Source organism: Pollachius pollachius (assembly GCF_949987615.1).
Source record: "Pollachius pollachius genome assembly, chromosome: 5".
NCBI lineage: Eukaryota > Metazoa > Chordata > Actinopteri > Gadiformes > Gadidae > Pollachius > Pollachius pollachius.
The window spans coordinates 7,105,756-7,123,642 of NC_136938.1; the positions used below are offsets into that span (position 1 = coordinate 7,105,756).

Consider the following 17,887-nt stretch of genomic DNA (forward strand, 5'->3'; position numbering starts at 1 on the left):
AAGCAACAGAGCGCCTGCAAAATGCAGCAAACCTTGGCAGCAGCACTTTTATTTCGTCCCTTATGACGAAAAAGGGTCACGGTGGCAGGCGATCACAGATGCGGTGACATGACATCGCAAAAGATGTGGTCCCCATTTAAACACTAGAAAAAGGGCTTAATTAAGATGCTACAAATGATGGACCCTATATTTTGGTATTTTTAGTTTTTTTAGTGGAAAACCGAAGGAATGAAGGTTTGAATCGAAACTGTCCATTCGTATGAAAGAAATCAAGGTTTTATTTTCGTCCGGAGGGCCCGGCCCTGGTGTAACCCTTAATCACCGTTCGTCTCAAAGGGCTTAAGTGTATCACGGGCTAACTCTGTCCGTGTCGAACGCTGACCCCACCTTGTGTTAAATCTTAACATTAACATAACGACTCTTTAGTTCTCCCCTGGGCTGCCCAAGGTGGCCCCTAATTCGGTGGAGTTTGCGTGTTCTCCCTCGGAAGTAAGGGGCAGCTTGTAGTACCAGTCATCCATAACCCCACCGCACTACTGGGCTAACTTAATTTCCCCTACACTAGCAGGGTGTTTTCCCGGCGGGGTTACTCTGCCTCGGAGGACACGTGTAGGGCTGTAAAACGAAGTATTGATCCCGCCGCTACTGGAAATGTTGGATCGGCAAAGGTTCAGGCAATCAGCTTCCCATAGCGTGGTCTAATTATTTCATACTGTAAACATTCATTACTGTAAACACTTGGCGAGTATTCCCCCCCCCCCCCCCCCCATTTTAGTTTCCAGTGATTAATGACGGCGTTCTGCTGAAGGGGAGCGCTCAGATGTAGTGAAATGAAGTGTGAAAAGAGGTCCAGGCTCATTTGACTAATAGACCTTGTTTTCCTCTCGGAATAACAGCTCGGCGCATTCCGGCCAATAGACATTTCATGCATAACCTGGTCAGTGAATTCCCCCGGTCTTTTGAAGCAACCCCACAGCAAACTAATTAGTTTTGTCCTTTTTTGTCTTTAGCAGTCAATCCCATCACCACTCCGGCATCGATATTACTGCACATTTGACACTTTTTGCTCTGCTCGTTGCCATCTGCCCGCACTGCCTGCGCTGGGGATGGTGTGGACGATTCATTGCCCGGGTGTCCGCTCCTCTCAGGGCGGTCGGAGGCTGTGCTGTAGGTAAAGGTCAGGGCAGTCAGGGGGCTGGATGTACTGCGCTGGATGAAGGTCAGGAGTCTGGGGTGAGCGTATCTTCTGGCCCCATCTCGGAGCCGAGCTGGGCTTATGAATGTGTGTTGTGTTGGTGTGTCGGTTGTGTGTGTGAGTGTGGCTACTGGGGTGTCATGTGATAGAGGTCTCAATGTGGTACCCAAACCCTCCCCGCGCCGACCCTCACCTGGACCTGGGCTGATAGAGCTGACAAACCCAGGGGGGATGGGGGGCCGGGGGAGAGATGGTGGGAGGATAGAAGACGCTGCAGAAGGGTAAAACAAACGCGGGGGTGGGACACAGAACGTTCACGACGGTTTTAAAAAAACGGGCAAAGATAGTGACATAAAAGCAGAAGGAGAGAAAAGAATGAACAGAGCTTGCGGGGGCCGGGGGGGTGCTGTGCTGTGCTGTGCTGCGCTGCGCTGCGCGGTGCTCGCCCCCCTGGCGTGACCAATCCATCTCAAACTGATCTTCCAGCTCGGCCCAGCAGGGCATTCTGAATCAATCTCAAATTGATCTCTGCGCCAGAGGTCTAAAAACTAGCAGCGGAGCTTATCAGAAATATAGTGGTACTGGGAGGATCTGACAGGGAAACTTATCACGCCACACAATGGGAAATAGGCTCTGAGGCTTCAGGGCTTCACCAGCACCGGTCTGCTCTGTACACACACACTCTCGCACACACACATGTGCGGAAACACACACACACGCGCACACACATGTGCGGACACACACACACACACACACGCGCTATACACACACACACACACACGGTATACACACACACACACACTATACACACACTCTATACACATGCACACTATACACATACACACCCAGCACACATGGAACTATACAACCTTTGTAGTTGACACTGATGCACCTGCCTTAAAAAAAAAAAGGCCATGTTTAATAACCATGCACTGAGAGACACACACACACACACACACACACACACACACACACACACACACAACACACACACAGATCCAAGCAGAAGAAAGTCGAACTTCTGTCAGCCACAGAGACGCGCTTACGCACAGCCCTGGCATCTGTGTGCAGTGTGTGGAAAATAAGTCATTGCTAGATATTGATTTCATACAGAGTTAGACAAGTGAGATTTGATGCCTGGAGCTTTCCATGACGTATAACACATTTAATCTGTCACTGAGGCTCTGTAAAAGGCCCAAGGAAGGACAATTAATACTGCATTGCACTCAAACAGCTTTGGGGGTAAACCAGCCTCTGCACAAATAAAAATAACACTAGATCAAAAAAAGGGAGCCTTTCCCAACAGGATGAAAGCCCGTTCACCTTGAATCCCCCCATGGAGCGGGCACCAGCACAGCTATCAGGAATGTGTATGAAACGCTAGAACATCTACGGAACACTAGAACATATAGGGAATGTTAAAACAAACATCTACGGAACGTTAGAACATCTACGAAACGCAGGAACATCCACATAACACCTTGAGCAGTTTGTTTACATTCATCAGCCCAATGCCACAACCTGTAATTCGACATTTCCCACTCTTTTTGAAGGACTTTAAAAGGATTGCAGGAGGTGGGCCAGGGGTAGAAAAACAAGAGCATTCAGCCTGTCTGCTTCACTTGCTCAAGGCACTGCCTGTGCTCTTTGGCAGCTTGTTCATCATATTAGCCCCCCTTCGTGAACCCTGTTGTTCCTTCTCTCTTTCAATCACCCCAGGCCTCCTTCTGAAGGACTCTAGATGTTTATTTTGTAGTGTCCCCCCCTCCTTCCTAATCTCCCCGTTTATGGGTCACCCAATTGAAAGTGAGGTGGGGGGGGGGCGTTATCTGAATGCACAAGCAGGGACAAGACACACAGAGAGACACACAGAGAGCGGGCGAGTGTGTGTTGGTAACCTGGTGACGGGGGACGAAGTGCAAAATGGCTTGCGCCAAGGAGGCGTTGGGACATGGTGTGAGCGGCAGCACAGTGGAGGGCCATTTGAGCCTGTCAGCGATCGGGAGGCGGCGGAAGACCCCCCTCTCTGGCCTGGACCGTGAAAGTCCCCCGTCAGCACGCCGCGGTAATGGAGGTGAGCAAGGGGAGCCGCGCGTGTGTGCGTGTGTCATTAACAGTGTGCGCCCCAGGCGCCCGGGTATCATTGACCCCATCAGATTGGTGCGCTGCTGTTACAAACAGCCAACAGGCAATCCAGTCCGGTGGATCAGCGAACATGCATGTGCAACAAACGCACACGCAGCGAACACGTCAGCAACCCACCGACTGAGCACGGCGGCCCCTTATTGTGGGGGTAAAAATAGAAAATGGGTTCAAAGACAGCAAAGTAAATGTACTGATAACAGAAATTGCTGTGGAATTATATAAGATATAAGTGTCATAACTTGGTTGATCCGTGACGTGCGTGCGCACACACACACACACACACACACACACACACACACACACACACACACACAGCCTTTGACAGCTAAAATGGCTGTGTTTGAAATCTCCCCACTTCTCCCCAAAGCACCCATCTTCCTCCTCCTAGTTGTATCTTGTCTTAACCTCTCTGTATAACTAAGGTTAAAGCCATTGGTAGGCCTTGCAGAGGAGTTGCTCCTGGGGCTCAAGGGGTTTATGTAGACCCAAGTGTTTGCCCAGTGGGGATAGCAGACTACAGTGTGCTGTTGACTTTGTGAATGCCGGTCCTGTCCATCACCGGACCCCCGTGCCACGCCTCCCTAGCCAGCCGGCCCCCTGGGACCCTCTGATGGACAGCTCATTATCGGCCCCGCCACGCATTAAGCAAATATTCAGCCCTGTCTTTTTTTCTTCGGTTGAACAGAGTAGGGCCAACTTAATCAGCTGTAAACGGCGGAGCCACCACACATGCAAACCCATTCACATGAACACACACACACACACACACACACACACACACACACACACACACACACACACACACACACACACACACACACACACACACACACACACACACACACACACACACACGCACATGCACAGCGGCCGCTTTGGTCTTCAGCGGGTTGCGTAAACTGTACTGTAAGCTACGCCGGAGCCGTTCCGGTAGGCTTGTATTTCTACCTCTTTGATCATTCCCCATAGAACACAGTACAAAGAGCAGGGGATGGAAAGGCCCGGAGTGTTCCCCAACACCACCACCACGCCTGACAGCCTCTTAGCGTGGGCGTTTAATGTTCATTCTACAGAGGGGACACTTAGGGAGGCGCAGGTTCATGTTAGAGGGGCTTTTCTTGGTGCCTAGGCTCCAGGGGCTTTTGAGAAAGGCAGCGAAGGGGCAACCTTTGCCGACCACGCTGGACGTCGCTTGTCACCTGAACGCGGGCTCACGCAGTTAATTAGCTGCAAGGATCCTAATGAGCATGTTTCATCTCTGACGTTTCTAATTATAGTGGGCCGGATTTAATGGGTGACACCGCGCCTACTAGAACTCCTGCTTTATTTTCTCTGCAAAGTAACCTGATGGTAGTACACAGAAAAACACACGCACACGCACACACACACACACACACCCACACAAAAACACACACACCCACACGCACACACACACACACACAAACAACACAAAAACGATTATCATATCAGAATATGCACAAAGAACATCCACATACATTTTTAATATAAACACATTATTTTATATAGCCAAATGGAAATGCGTTCTTATAACAGAGGCTGCTTGGTAATTCTATCCTTCCAACAGAAGACAATCCTAGCCTGAGGGGGAACGCTTTTAGGTTTGTTTTGGTCTGCTACTAAAAGTTGTCTACTGAAGAACTCTGGTCATGTGGAAAAATCAGACTCCTGCTTTGCCTTGCGAATGATATGCACATTGTCATAATGGCATACTTCGTTAATGTGTCCTTGCACCCGGTTCTACACACAAGCACACACACACAGCATTTTGTGTGTGTTTGGATCATAATGGCATCTTTAACTCATGCTCACCTTGGGTCTTCTGTTGTGAAACATTAAATAAGCAATCTGATCTGACACCGTTGCACAAGGCCTCATTCATCTATTCTCTGTGTCTGTTGCTTTCGGGCTATGGCCGCAATTAGAATAACAGCTTTTTTCCTCTGATCACAGTCAACACCTGTAACCCAGGCTGATTTGAAAGGCAGATTATGCTAATCCTTAGTTTAAACAGTTCACATCCATTGCCAGAACGCCTGCTCTCCTCCTCCTCCTCCCCTTCCCTCTTCCTTCCTTCCCTCCCTCTCCTCCTCCCCTTTTTGATTCTTACCTCTACAACACATTGCTACATTTCAGAGCGAGGGGACATCGTTCTTTGGTCCGTGCACGCATCACATGGCCGTTTTCCCCCGTTGACCTTGCTCAGGATCCGCCACAACCCCCCCCCCCCCCCGCCTCACCAGAGCGCGATGAAACCGCTTTCCTCCGGCCCTGCACGCGCTGAAACCCTGGCTGTACGCGGTGACACATTAGTTTACCGGTTACAGAGCCTAATCAAAAACGTCCTTTGTCTCCGGGGTGAGAGCGGTTAATAGCGCCCACCGCGGCACAGGTTAGCAGTATGGAACGTGTTCTGGCGAATAATTTGCTTTCGGTGCGCAACAAAGACATTGTCAATTTCCACCACTTATGTACGGCGACTGTTCCCTGGCAATGGTGCAGAAAATGAAAATTGATTCGGAGCTGAAATAGGAGAAGTGATTGCCACGCTTGCCACCTCGAGGCTCAGTCGCCCAGCCGGCTAAACCCAACGGCAACCGCGGCTGTTGTGGCGGATCTGCGGAGTTGCTCCGGGCGCGTGGCGTTCCCGTGTCCACGTGGAATGTCTCCCCCCCGCTGACAGCTGGGGGGAGACTCTGACTCATCACCTCGTTCTCCGCCCCATCATTCTTTTTTTAACGTCGCGGATATCTGTCCTTGATCGCTTTCAGCCCCTCTCGCTCCCGCTCTCCCGCCCGCCTCGTCCCCCTCCACACCAGGGTCCACTCGTGAGTTATTTCACCAACCGGCCATTTCGGGCTCCGCTCCAGGAACAACGCTAACCCGGTAATCTGCAGGGGAGAGGGACTGAGCACCAGGATAAATAAATGGAGCCCTCGGTCAAAGGGAGAGAGATTTACATTCCCCGCTCACCATATTCTTCCAGTCTCTAGTTAAGCGCCTGCTGGATGCATGTGTTGTTCTGCTCCAGCTGTGGTCCAGGTCCCACCGTGGGCTCCATGGCTTATGGGCGCAGTAGCACAGGGGAGCGGAGCTCTCCGACATACCGTTCTCTCTTCACCACCGGGCTGCAGTTATACCATGGAGTTGTCAGTCTGTCGTCTGCAGGACATCAACGCCAATTAAGGGGAGGGGTAGAGGGGGTGAGACAGGGCTCCATAACCTTTCTCTGACTCCTGAACACATTTGCCCTTGAATCGGTGGGTCGACATTGATACACGTACGCAATACGTCTATGGAGTTTTTATGAGTCCCATCGCTCCCCTCCGTTCCATCTTCTGGTCAGCAGCAGGTGCCTATAGAGCAGTCTGCGAGCCAAACGGTAATCAATGTCTGCAAACCAAATGACATGGTAATGGGTTATCGATCGCACGCTATCCCGGAGCCATTGATTGAATCATCTTTAAAGTGCGTGAGCTGTGTGTTTGAAGTGGTGTAAACTCCTTTCTGTCACGGGTCGTAATGAAGACGCCTTCTACCCAAAGGTTTTCTCAACCGGGCGAAAACAAGTAGTTGAGTCGGTGGTTAGCCATCGCCGGTTAACAAACCGGTTACAAGGGGCTATCGCACTCTGCACGCGTGCGGAGCACTTATTTCTTTCGTGTCCAAATTTGCATCATTTACGATTGTGTGGCACGGACAGACGGTGCTATTTCCGCTGCTGTGTGTGTGTGTGTGTGTGTGTGTGTGTGTGTGTGTGTGTGTGTGTTTGCGCGCGCTGCTTGATGTACGCATCGCTAAACCAAAAGAGGAGAACAAGCAGAGGGCGGGAGGGGAGGGCAGTGTGAATAGGACAGAGAGAATGAGAGCGACAGTGATTAAATGAAAAGGAGAGAGAGGGAGAGCGAGAGAGTAGATTAGCTCGGAGGCCCTCGCTCCCTAGAGAGCGTCTGAGAGGAAGAACAAGCTGTGTCGAAGCCTCATCCTTTGGCAGCAGTCCTTCATTTCCCATCTTCTCCTCCTCGCCCTCCTCCCCTTCTTCTGTCTCTGCCACTCCATTCTCCCTCTATCTCGGTTGCCCCTCAGACCCACTCTCTGCCTCTCTGCCTTTAATTCAGGCAGTTCCACAAAGCCAAGCCTGTTGAGGTGTTTTCTCTTTTCATGCATTTTATATGCGAGATGTAAGATGAAACGGATAAAACGTTTATTTTTTATTTTGCATTATTAACCTGTGTTGTACTTCTACCTGCCGTGCTTTCAGCCATATCCTTTTCGGTTATCTGGGTAACCTATTAACAATGGAGGCGATCCCGATGACGTGGGATGCGGGAATGTCGGAATTCCTTCTTTAAATTGAATAGCGCATGATGCGCCATTTCTTTAAAGAGCAACCACGAAACAGGAAGGGAGGCAAAGAGGAGAGCGAGGGGAAAAGAGGTGCCTGTTAGTTAATCAAGTAATGCCGCCCCCCTTTGTCACCAAAGCCTAATCACGCATTCCCTCTCTGTCCCCGTTTCTACTGACAACCCTGGGCCTGAGGAGCTCTGCTCATCAGCCCCTCGGACCAGAGAGCCCTCCGTTCAAACGAACAGCGCAGGCATCATCAGTCCTCTGACGGCTGTTAATTCACATTATCACAGCCCACACCCACCCACGTAGACCGTGGTCAGCGGGAGGCAGACGTACACAACTAAAAGCCCTTCTCCTATGCTCCTGTGCCTGCAGTATGCCCTGTTTATGGTGGGATTTTCACTTATTACATTTAAATGCATTTAAGCTCTGACTGTGTCAAGATTTGTGGAACAGAGAGAGGCAAGAAGAGATAGAATAAGTGACGGCGTGTCGGGATACATGCACCATCTTGTCTTTAAGACTCGATAAGTAGATTGGCGAACCCAGAGCTTGCGCGTTGTTCACGGATGTCACATGCTCTGTGTTTGCCGATCTAGCTATCGAGTCTTAAAGACAAGATGGCGTCGACGGGTGAACTACTGATTGTATTGTGTGTATAAAATGTCCTTTTTAATAAACAATCTGTACACTTGCAAAGTTATCATATGTTAAGACTAGTTTTACATCTTAAAACCCTTATTATACTACCAAAGAAGTGTACCAACTTCAAGCCTTGTAAGTGGTTTAAAATAACGATTTAGCTCATACCATGAGACATGCCCCTATCGTTCCAAGTTTATAGCGTTTTAGTAGAATCGGCTAAAAACAGCCAACTTAAGAATGCGTCTATAGGCGCTATATTGCTCCCAAAGAACATTCCAACTTGTTATCATACCAAACATATCCCAGATCCATTTTACACCGGATTTCTCCTTTAAAGGAGGTTGCTTTTACATGAGGATATTCTACCCGTGCATGATGAGTTTGAAAACTAAAACAACTGCCAAGTGTAGAGAATATGCTCTCATTTGGGTCTATGCATTCAGGTTGTCTTTGTGTGCTAAAGTTAAAGTCCCTTTTAAACATTTTTTTACTATTTAATCAATAAGGTGTGTGTGTGTGATGAGCTACGAGAGAGCAAATATGTTTATTAGCACTCCATGCATTAAGTGCACTCGCATGCACGCACACACACACACACACACCATTGACCCCTGTTACACTTGAACATATCAGATTTATATCCCATTAGCCCAAACACACGTTAATGCCAGCTGTAAAAGGGGTCATGGAGGCTCAATGTAGTTCAGAATCACACTCCCTTTAACCTCGGATTGTACCTTTCAAACACATGAATGTTTCAGTCACGTACGCCTACACATTGATCAAGAAATATAATATAGATAAAAAATGCAGAAAGAATGTTCATTTGAAATCATACCGGTTACAATGTCGCACACACATACACTCACAGGCTCACAAACGCACGCACAGGAGGGCTCTTGCAATGAGCAGTGGCGTGGTGGGATGATTTATAGCTAGCCATATCTAATGGATTGCTTTGGCACTTGAGAAATTATGAGGAGAAATTAATTAGCCTTTACTGACCCTCCTGTCTATCTGCCACACATACACACACGTATACAGACACATACACACACGTATACAGACACATACACACACAGGCTTCACTAGCTGGCTCTTTTGTAAACTTCAATCCTGGTAAGTTGCAGATAACATCTAGACAAATACAAAGCTTCAGAGTCAAATTTAAGCCTGGAAATAAAAAGATGGAGGAAAATGGCGGGGGGGGAGGCGACAGCGAATACAGTTCATGAATTGTTTTTATTGAGTAGTTTTAAATTGTTGATTTTGATAACTAACAAAATCGGGATTTCTTTCTTCTGTCTCATTGTTGCCTTGTCTACGAAGTGTGTGTGTGTGTGTGTCTGTTTTTTTCTCACATCCAATCTGTCGCACCCCATCGTGTAGCTCTCAGCATATACATAATTTATAAACATATGTTCCCTTAAAATACACTATCTAGCTGATGGATTCTTCTCCTCCTCCCAGCTGAGATACAGAGAGATAGAGAGGGTCCTGGTGACAAGTCCCACTGAGAGAGAGAGAGAGAGAGAGAGGGGGTCCTGGTGACAAGTCCCACTGAGAGAGAGAGAGAGAGAGAGAGAGAGAGAGAGAGATAGACAGTGATAGAGAGAAGCAGTGTGAGCCCTGGTGATGAGAGAAGCTAAGATAGAGAGCGAGTTTAGTGGTGAGGGAGACATTCCTGATGGGGGGGGGGGGGAAGAGAGAGAGAGAGACGTGCAGCAGATGCTCGTCTGCCGTGTGCACCACATTTGAGGGATGGTGGAAGAGTGCAATCCCAGGATGCATATATCTCTTTTAACTGCTGCACTGCAGGCCTGGCCCTGAGACAATGTGTCAGACGGTGACAGGAATAGGGAGCAAGAGAGGAGCGATATGACGGTGGGCCACAGAGGAGGATTATTAGCATCCAGGGATTAGGGAAGAAACGTGGCCGAGGTCTGACACATCATACTGCTGCCTATGGTCTGAATTAGTGACACTCTGCCGCCTTTATTTAGTCAGTCAAATACAGGCCGTTAACCTTGGCTGTCAACACACATCAGGGCTCATGTCGGGAGATCTGCTGTTTTATCTATCAAACACGCGTCAACATGCAGACTAGACGGTTGTGTACACGGCCTGCTGTGTTAGAGAATATATTGGTTCTGTTTTCCCTGGACATTAACAATTACTTCTCCCCTTTGCTGTTGCACAATATTACGCATTAAACATGATCGCTGGCCATTATTTATTAAAGCGAGAGCAGGTGTTTGTGAATTCTTGTGTGTGTGTGTGTGTTCGCACTTTGGGGGTGGAGATTTAAGCTTGATTAACTGTGATGTCAAATAAGACTAAATGCGGCGGTGCTAAATCGTCCGTGCATTTCATCAAATGCTATTGGTGTAAAGTTTTTGTAATGCGTGACTTGAAGTGAGCACCTGCACCACTATGAGTTGTTGGGGGTTGAAATTGTAAAGGTCCAGAAATGTTAATAGTCCACCATAACACAATGACTGCCTCTAATGTAATGGAATCAAAGGCAATGATGCCCACAGCACTGACGACGGAATAATGGGAAGAATATGAGCACATTGCCCGTAATATCACCAAAGCTATTTAGCTATATGCTAATTATCACATTACAGGCAGGGTGAACGTGTTTGAGCAAATGTCATGAGATAAAACCCTAATGTCACTGACACTGAAGCATTGATTTGTGATGTATCCTCTTGGTGACTGGTGACGTTTGGTTGTATTTCACGTTGCTGTGTTTGACCTGTGTGTAATTAATAAATAAATGTTTAGATTTATGTATTATTAGCAATACTTGATAGGACGGCTCCGGGTGTGGTATTCGCTGTAGTTTACCTTGATGAAATGTATGTAATACCATATTTAATGCACGGTACGTTTTGTAACAACAGATTTTGGTTTGTGCTGATGCATATTGTGAATATCTTTACATCTATATAGATCTACAATAAAAAGAATGGGGAGATGGGATATATCGGATATATTCCAAGATTAACCAGTCTATGTAATTCCTCCCCATAAACATAATTACAGTAGAAGGTGTAACATGGGGTTGAATGCTTTATAGTCGTTGCATTTATAGCACATTAAGTGAACGCTGTATCCAAGTAACTGCTGTGAATTCTTCTTGTTATTCATCGATAGGCACTAATACACAAATAGCAAAATGTCAGCCCAGTGATGTTAATTGCCATATTTAATGTACAAACGAGTTGGCTTTCATAAATTCAAGCAGAACAGGTCATTATATATAAACGTGTAAACGGCCATTATGTTACGGTTTTATTATATCAAATGTTGATATGTGTTTATTACGATCAATTATTACACCTTCGGCCTGGGTTGGATCATCAACCAACATATTCGAAACAACAAAACAGTCAAACAACCTCTTTGAAAAGGAAAAAAATGTTCACTCAACACAAAAAACAATACACCAGCACACACACAGCCATGCATTGTGATTGACTGTTGTTGTCTTGTTTCTCTCCATCCGTCTCACCCCTCCTCTCTCCTTCCTCCTCACTCCCTCCATCCGTCTCCACCCCTCCTCTCTCCTTCCTCCTCACTCCCTCCATCCGTCTCCACCCCTCCTCTCTCCTTCCTCCTCACTCCCTCCGTCCGTCTCCACCCCTCCTCTCTCCTTCCCCCTCACTCCCTCCATCCGTCTCCACCCCTCCTCTCTCCTTCCTCCTCACTCCCTCCATCCGTCTCACCCCTCCTCTCTCCTTCCTCCTCACTCCCTCCATCCGTCTCCACCCCTCCTCTCTCCTTCCCCCTCACTCCCTCCATCCGTCTCCACCCCTCCTCTCTCCTTCCCCCTCACTCCCTCCATCCGTCTCCACCCCTCCTCTCTCCTTCCTCCTCACTCCCTCCATCCGTCTCCACCCCTCCTCTCTCCTTCCCCCTCACTCCCTCCATCCGTCTCCACCCCTCCTCTCTCCTTCCTCCTCACTCCCTCCATCCGTCTCCACCCCTCCTCTCTCCTTCCCCCTCACTCCCTCCGTCCGTCTCCACCCCTCCTCTCTCCTTCCTCCTCACTCCCTCCATCCGTCTCATCCCTCCTCTCTCCTTCCTCCTCACTCCCTCCATCCGTCTCACCCCTCCTCTCTCCTTCCTCCTCACTCCCTCCATCCGTCTCCACCCCTCCTCTCTCCTTCCTCCTCACTCCCTCCATCCGTCTCCACCCCTCCTCTCTCCTTCCTCCTCACTCCCTCCATCCGTCTCATCCCTCCTCTCTCCTTCCTCCTCACTCCCTCCATCCGTCTCACCCCTCCTCTCTCCTTCCTCCTCACTCCCTCCATCCGTCTCATCCCTCCTCTCTCCTTCCTCCTCACTCCCTCCATCCGTCTCATCCCTCCTCTCTCCTTCCTCCTCACTCCCTCCATCCGTCTCACCCCTCCTCTCTCCTTCCTCCTCACTCCCTCCATCCGTCTCCACCCCTCCTCTCTCCTTCCTCCTCACTCCCTCCATCCGTCTCCACCCCTCCTCTCTCCTTCCTCCTCACTCCCTCCATCCGTCTCACCCCTCCTCTCTCCTTCCTCCTCACTCCCTCCATCCGTCTCCACCCCTCCTCTCTCCTTCCTCCTCACTCCCTCCATCCGTCTCACCCCTCCTCTCTCCTTCCTCCTCACTCCCTCCATCCGTCTCCACCCCTCCTCTCTCCTTCCTCCTCACTCCCTCCATCCGTCTCCACCCCTCCTCTCTCCTTCCCCCTCACTCCCTCCATCCGTCTCATCCCTCCTCTCTCCTTCCTCCTCACTCCCTCCATCCGTCTCCACCCCTCCTCTCTCCTTCCTCCTCACTCCCTCCATCCGTCTCCACCCCTCCTCTCTCCTTCCCCCTCACTCCCTCCATCCGTCTCCACCCCTCCTCTCTCCTTCCCCCTCACTCCCTCCGTCCGCGGGGCCAGCAGGACGGACTTCGACGTGGAGTATGACAGCTACCAGGAGGACTACTATGACAGGTACTGTCAGGTTGGCTGTGCACCGCTGCTAAGCGCGCTCACTTGTCTCCGTGTTGGCCTGTGGCAGGCCCGTCCTGACGCAAATGCTTTCTTCATTGTTACAGCTTGACAGGCTTTGGTCTGCATCAGAACACACATGCACTCAATCGATAATACAGGCACATGTTGGTCTTTATATATACAGTGCCAGCGTTATGACCACATACTGTATACATTATACAGTATGTGGTCATTAACATAGGCACATGTTGGTTAGTTTTATATTTATATATGTATAAAACCAACATGTGCCTGTATTATTGATGTATTACTGTGTAATGTACATATATTCTACAGTATGTGGCACATCATGGATTTATACTAAGTGATCTTCACTGCGTTTACTTCTGTAAGGCGTCTGACCTAAGCTCGTAAAAGTCTCCTTTTACTAAGAATCGGCTCAGAGTTGGACCACCTCCAGGTTTACGGCCCGCCCGTCTCCGCCTTCAGTTTCAGAAGCACAACACACACCAACACATCTCAATATTGGATGTGCCTTCCGTGCCGTGTCCTCGTATATATCAGTGCGGCGGTGGCCGTGAGTTTCTGCTGTTATCTGTTCCCTGCTTTCGGTCTTGTTTTTCCTTGCTCTGCATTTTTTTTTGTCTGTGCTCAGGGGAAAACACGCCAGTGATTTTCAATTTGCCTTTAACACACTGCATGATTATGCCCCCAGCTCAGCTGTGTGTGTGTGTGTGTGTGTGTGTGTGTGTGTGTGTGTGTGTGTGTGTGATGGAAAAGTGTAGCTTAACACACAGGCAACAGCTCAAGACAAAACAAAGCTTTTTCATGCAGGGTCTAATCCATAAAGACAAACACTTTCTCTCCCCGTCCTACTCTTCCGTCTTTCACTCGCTCTCCCTCGCCCCCTCCTCCTGCTGCTCACTTGCTCCCTCATAAGCACAAGCGCACCCACTTCCCCCTGCCGTATCTCTTTCTCTAGTTTATCTCTCTCTGCGGTGTGTACACACACACACACACACACACACACACTGCATCACGTCCACCCTTTGCTTAGCCCACTCCAGTGCCTCTCTCTCACTCTCCGCCGCTGGGAAGCCTTTGTTGCGGCGGCGTTTGGAGCCGACTCCTCAGTGTCACTGAAGGACCGGCTCCTCCATCCACTACAATATGTTAAAATCCCCCGTAATCTCACGCGTTTATGGCCGGCTAATGCGCTTAATCCCCGCTACCAAACGGCCGACTGCGTGAGTGGGCGGAAGACATTGTCTCTCCGTGTGCCATTCTTTAAAAGATTGCTCCTTCTTTTTTTAATATATATATATGAATATATATATACAGATGCCAGGAGTAAAAGAACAAAGTACTTGCTCAATATTTTCTGATGCAGTTGGCAGGAGTTGAATGCGATGTTGAATTCGTATTATGTCTAGGAAAGAGGACACGCGCTGCTCGCCCCCGCATGTCCACACAAAGCCGCCCACCCACCCACACACCAACGTCCACACACACACGCGCATGCACACGCACGTTCACGCACCAACTTAAACTCACACACACCAACGTACACACACACAAACCAACATACACACACCAACGTACACACACAAACCAACGTGCGCACACACACACACACACGTACACACCAACGTACACGCACACCAACGTATACACGCACACCAAGGTACACACACAAACCAACGTACGCACACACACGTACACACCAACGTATACACGCACACCAACGTACACACACCAACGTAAACACACCAATGTACACACACACACTAATGTACACACCAACACACACACACACGCACACACTCACCTCCACATTGGTGGGCGTGTCTCTAGGCATCCGTCTCAATCCCCAGTAGTCACTCTATTCTATGAACTAAATCCACAAGGCAAACAAACACCAGACGGCCAGTTGGTGGATCGTATAGATCGTTCACTGGCTTTCGTGAGACCACGAAATGCACAACGTGCATTAATGCGTTCTCCTGATTCCTCCTAAATGCGCTCTTCCGTTTACGTTTGCTGAACGGGTTACAGTTTTTCTGCACTATACTGTATGTGGACATACATATTTAGACAGGGCTTCAGTACCAGGCCTGGTGTTGCTTGTACTTCCATTAGTTGACATAAGTATTTGTATTAATATGATATTAATAGTAGTTATTGTAGATTTAGTCTATTTAATATTACACGTGTCATAAGGTACAATGTGATTATCAGGCAGAGCGCTATCTGCTATATTTTTGGGTATATTTTATAAAGCGTAATTATTCACTTTAATGTTAATAGTTGGTATCAGAGTTGACTCGTCTCAGTTCAGAATAATTCTATTTAATGAAATAATGTTGAACAATAATTGTGTACGCAAGCAGTAGTTTTCTATCGCCGCTAGTTTCCCATGTGATGAAGAAATCATACCCATTTTCAATCCCAACTTCACATGCTCACTCACTCAGTGTAGCCTCTTCCGGGTGGCCAGAGGCCCGAAGAACTGCCCAGAAGCTTTGATTGGACCTGACAGAACACATTACATTGTGTTAGATGGGAAGAACCGAACCCTATCCACGTGGAAGAACGGGTGGCATTTAGGATGAAAACAAAATGGGGGAAATGGAAATAACTATTATCTAAATAACCATATTTGTATCCCTGTGAAGACCAAATATTCTCTCCCTCTTTTTTCTAGTAGTGGGTATTTGTGTGCTTATCTATTCCCTGGTTGAGGCTTTGCTTTGCTCTGAATGCTTTCAGTGTTTACTATTCTTCTGACCCTGTCACAGCAATTTTATTTTTATTAATTATAGTGTTTTTGTGCCTGTGTGCCCTTGTGTGTGTCTGATTCAGATAAAAAAATATTTCAATTTCACTTTGCATCTCCGACAAATAACATACCCCCTTGTAGTATACTATGGACGATAATAATCATAATAATGCGAGCTACTTATTTTATAATTAATTATAAAAGAAGTGCACCAATGGCAAACGTGTTTTTTTTTATTATTAATCCCCATGTTTTCAACCTGCGCCTCAATCTCATTCCAAAGCAAATGTCCGATTCCTTTGTTTGCATCCCATCCGTGCAATAGAGGTTTGGTTTATTGAACCCTCAGCCATACACTGTTTTGGTCACGTAGCAAGCGTGTGCTGTGACGCTTGCTACGTGACCAAAACAGTGTATGGCTGAGGGGGTTTAGAAATAGATTGGTTTGGAATATCAACATTGTGCTGAGTTACAGGCGGACATCCAGCACCAAGAACAGCATCTACGCAGCAGTACTTGGTACCACTGCAGCCTTAAAAAGGCATAGCCTCATTACCAAAACCCCGTCTGTGTGTGTCGTCCTGCGTAGGGTGTACGACTACCAGCGTGTGCCTGCCCCCATGCACCCCCTCCCCCATGGACCCAGCCAGGCCAAGAGACCCCGCTCGTCCTCCCACTCCTCCGGCCACCGGCGCAGCCGGGACAGAACTCACTCCAAGCTCTCCAGAGCCAAGTCCACTAGTTCGACCCCGGCCAAGCGTGAGTACTACTCGCTCGCACGGCGTGCGGCGTGCGGGGCCGTTTGTGTGTGGACAAGCGCCCCCGATGACGTCGCTTCACCCGTGGAGGAAGATCCTCCCTCTAGGCTGCATGTGTGGTGACGTATAGAAAGAAGACCTATGTGCATTTTACTGTCTGTCTGTCTAGGTGTGTGTTACGCGCTGGATGCCAAGATAAACTCCTTTGTGTCCAATGATGCATTTGGCAAATGAAAGCGATTCGGATTCTGAACCAATGCTTGAATCGTACTTTAAGAGTGAGGACGAAGGTATAATGATGTAAATGTAAACGTAAACATATATAAATGTAATCTCTATATAATAACTTAGATGTATGAATCCACACGGCAAAAGCTAGCAGTAGAGAGAACCAATATAAAGAGGTTTTGTCTCCCAGTTAGTCTTTTTAATCTCTGAAATCTTTTCAATGTTCTGATGTGAAACCTCCCTCTCTCCCCATCCACTCCTCCTCTGTATTTCTCCATCTCCTCTCTCTCTCTCTCTGTGTCCCCTCTCCCCCCTCGCTCTCCCCCTGTCTGTGTCACTGTCCCCTGCCCCCGCAGTGAGGATGGAAGAGCTGCAGGTGATTAAGCGGGAGCTGACTCTGATTAAGACACAAATTGATGGGCTGCTCGACAGCCTGGACAAGATGGACACCCAGAAAAACAACCACAAAGGTGAGCCGCTCACTGGGAAACTCTGGAAGCCGTCTCCCACACAGAGAGACAACGCGAGTGGAAAAATAGATAATCTATTAACCAACCCCTCCAAACACACCAGAACCCAGACTGTGTGACATCAGGCCTTCATAAATCTACGTGATAAGCCTCAGCAGTCACAATGACTCTGGATAATCTGTTCTCCCAGGGACTTGGAATATGTAATGCACTGCACTTGCTGTTTCAAATGCCAGAAACCAATCTGTACGGCTCCGCCTGACAAATCAATTATTTTGCTCTGCTCAGGGATTTTTTTTCGCACGTCAAATTGCT

General features: G+C 48.3%; 1 protein-coding gene across 2 annotated transcripts in view; it reads left to right on the plus strand.

Moving 5' to 3' along the window:
• The window catches only part of LOC307075927 (RNA-binding Raly-like protein), a 33,264-nt gene that overhangs the window by 11,012 nt on the left and 4,365 nt on the right, over positions 1-17,887 (plus strand). Inside the window, exons 3-5 of one of the 2 annotated variants that reach the window (XM_079736681.1) lie at positions 13,284-13,337; positions 16,706-16,875; positions 17,459-17,572. In XM_079736681.1, coding sequence (XP_079592807.1) covers positions 13,284-13,337; positions 16,706-16,875; positions 17,459-17,572 — 338 coding nt within the window. The remainder of the gene's footprint in view (positions 1-13,283; positions 13,338-16,705; positions 16,876-17,458; positions 17,573-17,887) is intronic. The other variant, XM_079736682.1, reaches the window with a different exon arrangement.